Source organism: Sinohyriopsis cumingii, unplaced genomic scaffold, assembly GCF_028554795.1.
Source record: "Sinohyriopsis cumingii isolate HCF-2022 unplaced genomic scaffold, ASM2855479v2 utg000624l, whole genome shotgun sequence".
NCBI lineage: Eukaryota > Metazoa > Mollusca > Bivalvia > Unionida > Unionidae > Sinohyriopsis > Sinohyriopsis cumingii.
Genome location: NW_028315919.1, coordinates 3,579,764 through 3,590,167, shown reverse-complemented (window position 1 = coordinate 3,590,167; position 10,404 = coordinate 3,579,764). Strand labels below are relative to the sequence as shown.

The 10,404-nt window shown below is 35.0% G+C and overlaps 1 protein-coding gene across 2 annotated transcripts in view; it reads right to left on the bottom strand.

The window, feature by feature from the left end:
- Positions 1-7,266: 7,266 nt before the first annotated feature.
- LOC149773626 (sorbitol dehydrogenase-like) overlaps positions 7,267-10,404 on the bottom strand; it is a 35,240-nt gene continuing 32,102 nt past the window's right edge. For both annotated transcript variants that reach the window (XM_089946370.1, XM_089946371.1), the window contains exons 9-10: positions 8,440-8,561; positions 7,267-7,556 (exon numbers count right to left, since the gene is read on the bottom strand). In XM_089946370.1, the coding sequence (XP_089802496.1) occupies positions 7,403-7,556; positions 8,440-8,561 (276 nt within the window). In that variant the 3' untranslated portion in view covers positions 7,267-7,402. The remainder of the gene's footprint in view (positions 7,557-8,439; positions 8,562-10,404) is intronic.

Genomic DNA, 10,404 nt, shown 5'->3' with positions numbered 1-10,404 from the left:
GGAATCTTGTTGATAACACATTATGGTCAACAAGTATTGGTTACCTGACTTGGTCTTGGGTTAGGGACCAACACAATCTACCATTATTCTACTAAATGGTTACTCAACTGCAGGAATAGTGTTCGGATTAGCCTTAAGTATATTCTGATTGGGCTTTCCTATCATTTGACAAGTATGACAAGACCTACAATATTTACAAACATCACTTTTAATTTCTGGCCAATAGAAGTGAGTCAACATCATGTAATAAGTCTTATTATTCCCTTAATGACCAGTCAGAGGAGTTTCATGGGCCAGACTAACAATTTCCTGTCTGTATGATTTTGGAACTATAATTTGAGTTCTCTGACCACTCGTCACCAGCAGGTACCTCAGTAGGTCTCCATTTTTTCATAAGAATTCCATTTTTAATGAAATAACATAAGGTACTTCATTGGCTCCAGTTTCACTAAAGGCCCTTTGAAACAAACAGGAGATCTCAGGATCTTTTTCCCATTCGATGACAAGTGATTGTCATTTGTCACCCTGATTAGAATAAAGAGAATGAGTAGTTGTTGTTGTTGTTGTTGTTGTTATGGGGTTTAACGCCATTTTTCAGCACACGATAGGCTATACATGGCGGCCAGTATTAATGGTGGAGGAAGAACCCGGAAAACCCCGGAAAGAACCACCGACCCACGAGAAGCTACTGGCAAGCTTTCTCACATGCCCACATTGGCTGAATCTTAGACTCGAACCGCCGCAGACAGAGGTGAGATGGCAGTGATCCGTAACGAAGAGTGCTTTAGACCACTCGGCCACTCGGGGCCCCAGAATGAGTAGTTAAAAGAGGATCACTGTGATCAATACCCTTTGATTGATCCAAACAACGAGTGAAAGTGACCTCATCAAAAGCCTGACCAATACATGTGTCGGCTAAAGGAATATTTTCCTGGTCAACATCATTCTCAAGAGCTTTCTTTGCCATAGCTCTAGCAACTGTACAAGCTTGGTATAAATCAAGGACTTATTTTTCAATAGGATCGACTTTCTGATCCAAACAAGGATTGTCAGTTACAAGTGGATTAACTGCAACTATATGTCCAGCTAGGTCATTGCCTAGTATTAAATGATTGACCTCAATGGGTAAAGCAGTCACTGTTCTGAATGTCATGTTTCCTGAGATTAAGTCTGATGACAGATTTATACAATGGAGAGGAACATTAACAAAGCTGCACTCTACTCCCTGAATAAGAACACTCATTAGGAAAAGACCTCTCAGAAAAACGCAAAATACCTGATAATAAATGACTCTGAGAAGCTCCTATGTCCCTTAAAATTTTAATAGGGATGGGATCGGCAGAATCACCCAAGAGTGATATAGAACCCTTCAATATGAATGGCTCATAATTCTCCATAATAAAATCAGACTTGGATTTCTTAGACCCAACAAAAGTATTGATTTCAATACATGACCTTGGCCCCTTAGAAATAAGAGCAGTAGGAATAGATCTGTCTTGATTCTGATGCCTATTTTTTAATTAGTAGCAATCAGAAATAATGTGTCCTTTCTTCTTGCAATAGGAATACATAAGGAAGAAATCAAGCTCATCAGAATCTTCTATTTCTAAATATTGTGCCAGATTGAAATTTAGAATGGCTTGTATTAGGCTGAAATACTTTTCTACCAGAAGACTATTGAGTGGAAGATTTACTTAGAAAAGAAATTTTATGAGCTAAGAAATACTCTTCAGCAGTACGAGCAGAATTTCCCAAGGTTGTGACCTTACTTACATAAAAATAAGTCTTATTGTTATTTTAAATTTCTTTACTTTTATCTCGGAGTCTGATAACAGACTTACTGATCAAAACCAAAACACTTTTGTCCAAAACACTCATTTCCACCAAATGAAATACTTGTGGCTTATATCAGATAACACATGACACATTGTTTATTGACATGAATATAGAGAAATAAATCATGTTTGGTAGTACTTCAAGGTTTTATATGTTATCAGACTGAAAACTGCATTCAACAAAATAACAAAATGAGAGAGATACAGAAAGATCAACTGAGCTTGGTTGAGGTCGTCTGCCATTCACACATGACACAGAGTAAGTAGCAAAATAACCAGGAATGTATGACAGTACAGGAAAACCTGTTATCAGAGACTGCCTTTTCTATAAACAAAAAACTCTCTCTCAAGATAAGTAGTCTCTCATAACAGGTTTGTACAAAAAGACCGGATTCCAAGATCCACTTTCAGAACAATTTAAAGAAAATTAACCACAACCTCTGTACATATTTTATATTCTTTATGAATAGTTCTTGCTATTCTTTATTAATAGTTCTTGTTAAATATTGTATGCATTCGTTTGAAAACAAACTTATAAATTGATAAAGATATACTTCTATCATTGTCAACATGAAATCACATTTACATTTGAAGATCACTAGTACATGTATTAGCATATTAATTTTTTACCGATGTTTAAACGCTATTTTGCAAGTGGAATGCTCTTTTTCACTTCTTTCAGTTACAATCATTATTTTCTCCAGTGTTAAAATTTGTCTCTTTTCAGTTGGAGGTTCATCCATTATTATTAAGGTACTAGGTGTTTACATTATTAGTGCTCAATTGCAATATCAACCGTAAAGACAGTTTTGACTGGGCTTTGGGAAAATAATAAAAATCTATACATGTGCATTTCATATCTAACAATTAATGAAATAGAAAGAAATACTGGTTATTGTCTCATCCAGAAACAATCATTTACTCAGAGACAAAAATCAATGGCCTATTTTAAAAAGACATTATGATTGACTATGTAAACAAAGTGTGTAATTGAATAGACAGCATGGTGATTGGGATGTAAATTGTAATCCCTGTAACGTTAGGGGAAAAAGAAAAAAAAACATCAAAATTTTTTAACACTATCAATCGAATCCCACAAACAATTCTTGCTGGTCTAATAGACCAAGACCTTATGCATCTCAGGCAATACAGATTAACTATGAAAACAAACAATATACATGACCACTACCTTAATTTCGACACTACGATGACAATTTGATACATGTTCGTTAATCTGGTTTATATTGTGCACCATCTTCCAAACCGGTAGCCAGAATCCTTTTTTTGATTTTTATCAGACTAGTCTTTATTAATCAAGCAGTTGTTGTTCAAATCATTACATAAAGGTCAGTGATGTCTGTTCTTGCAATATGGTCACTCATAGAGCTGGACACAGAGTCCTACTCATACATAAGGGTGGTAGCTACGATAAGGCCAGGACCAGACTATGTGCTGGAATAATCAAAAGTATTATTAAAGCAGGTTATTGCTGTGTATACTACTTACCCTGCAGTCATCAATGCCTGTTTGTATAAATTACGAATACCAATGGCAAGCAAATAGAAGCCTGGGCAGTGAATAAAGACATCTGGCAGAGATACAATAAACTCATTGCTTGAACTTACTGACAGGATATCAAATACAATGGTTATTTTATCACAAAGCAAGCTGACCTAAGAATATGATTTTGGATTCCTTTGTGCATGCTGATTTTTTCTATTACTATGTTGGCCGACATAGGAAAGCTGACATTGGTTCCTTTTTACTGGTATTCAATGGAATTTTGAAAATGAAACAATGGAACAGTTTTTAAAGCGACACATTCTAGTGCTTCATGTATGGACATCGATGACCAAGTGTTTCCCAGAAGATTTGAAGGGGAAAATATAAACTGATTTGTGAAGGCCAGAAGAGAAGGTGATTTCAGGGTCAATATGATTCATTAACATGGATGAAACTGGTGTACTTTGATCTCATTCCTGGATGGACTGTTGATAAGAAGTTGGTTAAAAGCGAGCCCAACCCCAACGGGAGTTCCCAAACCAGGAAAGAAAAGGAATCTTACTGGATATGCCACCTTGGAACATTGAAACCATGCGGTCTAAACCAAGAAGACTAGAAAAAGACAACCATGCACAAATAAAATTATCTTTTGCAGCTGACACATTTTCTTTTAAATAATTCTCTAAATTTGCTTAATAGCTTATGACTAATATAACAATAAAAAGAAGGGATATAATTTGCGCTTACATAAATTTACATAAAATAGCAGATGTTGTTATGGCTTTAGGTCAATACAAATATTTTCCAGTATCAGCAACAAGCTGAAATAAACTATTTTAAACATAATAAAGTTAAAAACATTAATTCCTGTAGAAACAGCCACGTAAAGTTTTGCAAACATAACCGTTTTTCTGTTTTATTTGTTTGTCTTGTCTATGTTTTGTATTTGCCTTTTTGACATTTTTCTTGGCCAGAAGCCTTTACACATGCCAGTGTCAACAAACAGAACCCAAACTTTACACATGCCAGTGTCAGCAGTCAGTGTCAGCACACAGGAATCCAAACTGTAAATGTGCCAGTGTCAGCACACAGAACCCCAAAATATACACATGCCAGTGTCAGCAAACAAAACCTCAAACTGTTCACATGCCGGTGTCAGCATAACATAGCCCCAAAATTTACACATGCCAGTATCCACAAACAGAACCCAAAACTTTACACAAGTCAGTGTTGGCCAACAAAACATCAAACTATACACATGCCAGCGTCCACAAACAGAACCCAAAACTTTACACATGTCAATGTCAGCAAACAGGAATCCAAACTGTGCATGTGCCAGTGTCAGCAAACAGAACCCCCCAAACATTGCCCATGACCCAAACTTACACATGCCAGTGTCTTCAAACAGAACCCCAAACTTACACATACCAGTGTCTACAAACTGAATCACAAACTTTACACATGCTAGTGTCTTCAAAAAGAACCCCAAACTTACACATGCCAGTGTCTTCAAACAGAACCCCAAACTTTACACATGCCAGTGTCAGCAAACTGAATCACAAACTTTCATTTTAAATAACTTTAATGAAGCCTCAACATTTTTGTTACATTTGATGAAAATAATTATGTGGTAGTGCGGTGGGTACTTGAATGTCCCAGATGCCAGCTGACAAATGTGACTTACTATAGTTATATGTCCTTCTCCAAATTAAAAATGAAGCAATTAACGTGATCTGTAGCACAACAGTTTTTGACTGTTCATTTTCATGAAATTGTGTGGAACCATGTTTTTCTAAATTTTTTATAAAAATTCATTTTCAAACTACACCTCCCACCACTCATTTCAGTCTGGGAAAGTATGTCAAGTTGCATTTTTTAACAGTTTGGACTTTAAAAATAGCTTGGTTTTCTTGCAAAAACTGTTCTTCACTATTTATGTGTCATGCCTTATTTAGATGAGTCATTTGGAATACTAAAACTTTCAGTAAAAATTTGGTCAATATTTCACATTCCAGTAAGTTTGGTTAACTTTTTGTTTACCTCATTTTGTGGGGCCCCGAGTGGCCAAGTGGTCAAAAGCGCTCTCTGTTATGGATTACTGCCATCTCACCTCTGTCTGCATGGGTCCAAGTCTAGGATTTGGCCAATGTGGGTATGTGAGAAAGCTTGCCAGTAGCTTCTCGTTGGTTGGTGGTTCTTCCCGGGTTCTTCCTCCACCATTAATACTGGCCGCCATGTATAGCCTATCGTGTGCTGAAAAATGGCGTTAAATCCTACAACAACAACAACCTCATTTTGTGTTTTTTAAGTTTTACTCTCCAAGGCGAATAGATCCAACAAGTTTCATGACTACATACAACATTTTCAGAGAAAGAGCTAACTGCACAAACTTTATAATGGGATATGAAATCTAATATGATGTGACCTAATTTGGTCCATGTGTGAGTAGAACCCTCCAGGGCAAAGAGATCCATCAAGTTACATGGCTGAATATATACATCAGTGTCAGATAAACTGAGCTAAATGAAAAAAACTTGTATTCAGCTATTGGGCAGATGACAGCCAAGTAAGTCACTTAAAATACATATTGGTGTATTGTCAAGCAGTAAGCAAGAATTTGAAAATGCTTAAAATCTAATGGGATTCTTTGTGATAAATATTCTCATTATTGATTATGGATTCTAAAAGTTACCAAGAGTGAACAGTTTGTTTATTGTGCAAATGTTACCTGCACTATGGTATATCAGCACTATCAAGCTTGAATTTCAAACATAGCACCTCCATCAGTAAACAATAACACAGCACCCCCATCAGTAAGCAGTAACAGCATTGCATTAAATTCCCACCATCAAAGTGTCGTCAGTTTCATGATTCACTTATGCAGAAAACATCAAACCTATTGTACCTTGAAGACATAATACATGTAATCCTAAACGGGAAAGAAAATTTGGACATGGTGCATATTTACTCTGAGTATTGTGTGAGGACTAGACTTCAGGGAGCAGTATTTTCCCCCTCGCACTGTTTGGTTTTGAACAGATTTTTCTTTTTACATAGATATTGGTTCACCAAAACTTTTACAATTAACAATCTAGAATAAATATTTCAGGCAAAGACATAAGCTTTGTTTTGAAATATAATAATTTTATGGATATTGTCCACCTTAATAAAGACCATTATGCCAAGAAAATAGGAAAAAGTACTTTTTTAAAACTACAAAAGACACTGGATCTTAATTTTCTCAGAAAAGAGCATTTTTTTAGAAAGCCTTTACTTATATAATTGGCACAATAAAATCTACAATAATGCCATCTTCCAATTTCAAATGATGCTAAATTTGGGCGTATTTCCTATTATTTCCAAAAATAATCTACCTAGTCAATAAATATACATGTATACAGGTATCTTGCAGTATAGCATGTAACAGATATTTACAGTCTTAACCTCTATCAATTACAGTCTTAACCTCTATCATTTACAGTCTTAACCTCTATCAGTTACAGCCGTATCCTCTGTCAGTTACAGTCTTAACCTCTATCAATTACAGTCTTATCCTCTGTCAGTTACAGTCTTAACCTCTATCAATTACAGCCTTATCCTCTGTCAGTTACAGTCTTAACCTCTATCAATTACAGTCTTAACCTCTATCATTTACAGTCTTAACCTCTATCAGTTACAGCCTTATCCTCTGTCAGTTACAGTCTTAACCTCTATCAGTTACAGCCTTATCCTCTGTCAGTTACAGTCTTAACCTCTATCAATTACAGTCTTAACCTCTATCATTTACAGTCTTAACCTAACTCTATCAGTTAAGCCAGAAATGTACTTGCCAAGTAGACAAAGCTGAGCTTTTTTTCTGTTCAGAGATTTTTTAACACTCAGGGATGACAATCTATCAACAGAGGTTTTAAAAACAAAAAACAAGAAGTTAGATGCTTATAATTTATTTTTTACTAAACTCCTTTCGCCACACAATCGTTTGTCAGTAACTGAGCAATAAACTATTATCAGAATGAAGAGTTACTTTTGTAACAGATTAGCCTTTTCACATTTGCATTTAGTCATTAGACCTTTTCACAGTCGATCATGACCTTAACTCCTTGTCCAGATTTAGCCATTTGGAATGCTTCTAATGTCTCCTCCAGCTTAAATCTATGAGTGACAAGTGGCTTGATGTTGATTTTTCCACAGGAAATCATGTCAATGGCTGTCTGCCACCTGAAGAAGAAAAAATAATGTGAGAAAATAAATTAACTTATAATTTCTAACAATATTGGGGGGGGGGTGTATCAAGAAATGTGTAGACCAGCTAGAACATTAGGTGATGTTGTTGTTGTTGTTGTTATAGGGTTTAAGGCCATTTTTCAGCACAATATAGGCTATACATGGTATTAATGGTGGAGGAAGAACCCGGGAAAACCTCGGAAAGAACCACCGACCCATGAGAAGCTATTAGGTGATGTATGTATTAGCATTTAACGGTGCCACAGCACAATAATGGCTAAATGATGCTAATCAAAACTAAAGTTATACAATTGTAAAAATGATGAATTGCACACAATTTTAGTGAGATAAGCATTTCCAAATAGAAGGAAGACAAAAGATAAAAATCATGAAAATTCTTAAAATACACGACAAGTCAAGCAAAGTTGTCCTGGCAACAAATAGCTTTTTTTTGGTCAGATCAATAAAAAAAAAGACAAGCTCACCTGCTGTATTTGTATGACAATGCAAGTTGTCCTGGCAACAAATAGCTTTTTTGGTCAGATCAATAAAAAAAACGACAAGCTCATCTGCTGTATTTGTATGACAATGCAAGTTTAGATATGATAAGTAGAATCTCAAAATTAACTTAAAGGATTATAATAAAAGAACTCTACTTGTCATCATTGTCATCATCAATGTTATCTATGTCACCCATCTATGTGCCATTATTGTCACTGGCTGCCAAAGAGTGATAGTTATTTTTGAAAGAGCAGTAAAAACTCAAGTTTTTAGTAATGTTTAGCTGTTTATTGTAATTTTGACCCATGAAATGTAGATAGCTCATTTTCAAACAAACGAAACTTAAAAAAAGGTGATAAGAATTATCTATACTCACGTATTAACATATCTGAATGATCCGAGAATTTCGATTTCACGTGCCACAAGATTGACAATTGGAAACGAAACCTTCTCTGGACCATGACCAACGATGACAAACACTCCACCAGATTTGGTTGCCTGAATAAAAAAAGATATTGTGACTTATCAGATGTTGCAGTTGTGATGTACAACTTCAGTTAAAAAGCTTTTTTTACCACTAAAATAAATGAACACATTGTATGCAGATTTTAGCTATTTCCTATACTTTTGTCTTACCATAATGTGCAAATTCCTACACTTTTGTCTAATCATAATGTGCTAATTGTCTTATCATAATGTGCTAATTGTCTTATCATAATGTGCTAATTGTCTTACCATAATGTGCTAAATGTCTTATCATAATGTGCTAATTATCTTACCATAATGTGCTAATTGTCTTATCATAATGTGCTAACAGTCTTTTCATTATGTGCCAATTTCAGTTTGTGCATAGTGCTCACCACAAAGATGGCTTTGTAAACCTGCTGATCCAGATTGGATGATACAAAGTTGTGGGCAATGACCTAGCAATTCTGAATCAGTCACATTGGCCATTTCAAATTTTCAGCAAGTTTTCAAAAACGAGGAAATATTTATGTACCTCTTTTTCTTCAAAAAGGGGTACTAACCTAATGTTCTTAGTAACATAAAAATCTGAAGTTGTATGTAAGGGGTACTAACCTAGTAACCTAAAAATCTGAAGTTGTATGTAAAGTGAGGTTTCGCATTTTACTTGCCAGCTGTAAAAATTTTAATCTAACTTGAAATTCCATTTATCCCTTTTCTCATTCTCTCAGCATTTGCAACTGTATTTGTCTTTCTTCTATCTGTATCTGCATTTGTTGTTGTTGTTGTTGTGGGGTTTAATGCCATTTTTCAGCACAAAATAGACTATACATGGCGGCCAGTATTAATGGCGGAGGAAGAACCCGGGAAAACCCCAGAAAGAACCACCAACCCATGACGAGCTACCAGCAAGCTTTCTCACATATCCACAGCCCAAGACTCAACTCATTTATATTTCTCTCCTCTTTCTCCAACTGCAATTGTTTCCCTTCTTTCTGTCACTGCATTTGGCTCTCTCTTCTCTTTCTTCAATTGCATTTGTTCTTTCTCTTTCTGAAGCTCAAGCTTTCTTAACTCTAATTCCATCTTATATTTTAATTTAAATTCCTTTACTTTTAGATTAGACTCTGATACAGACTTACTAGTCCATAATTTCTTTTCAACCAAATATCTTTTATTTCTTGCTTCATTAAAGAAGCATTTGCCTTAGAATGTTCATATTTTCTGACAAGCTGGAGCAATTATTCATCCTTTTTCAAGGAGTCTAAATGTTCCTTGGTAGGATTTTGAAATAAAGTTCTCCATTTTAGATATCACTGTAAAATGCTTGTTGGTTTCACAATATATATTTTTCAAATGTGAAATACCTGGGACTTCCAAAAACAAGGTGAATATAAATTTTAAAACGTTTTCTGAAATAGTTTAGAGAAATTTGTATCCCAGAAAAGTCCTCAATTTTCTGTTCTGAGTCTGTGATTTTAAAATCAGTAACAGAAAAGAGTGAAAAGCAACAAGTTTTGTAAAATTTAATAAATAGTTTATCTCAGAATACAAAGTAAAATTTTTTAAAAAAAGGAACTTTTGGTATTGTGCACTAAATCCCAAATAATCTGAGAAATACAGACTCAAGTCCTAATAAATGATGTTCTGAGTAAACTTTAGTGGAAATCCAAATTTAATCCAACGCCGCTAAAGGCACTTGGCTGCCATTTCCTCTGCATGTTATAGTCTAGTACGGTTTTTTAAGTGATTTCAAAATCAACAAACAAACTTTACTATAATAACAAGGTCCTCAATGTGTAAAAGTTGAAATAAAAACATTCCTTTTTATTGTTGTAATGGTCTACAATCAAATCCAGTCATCTATCAATGCATA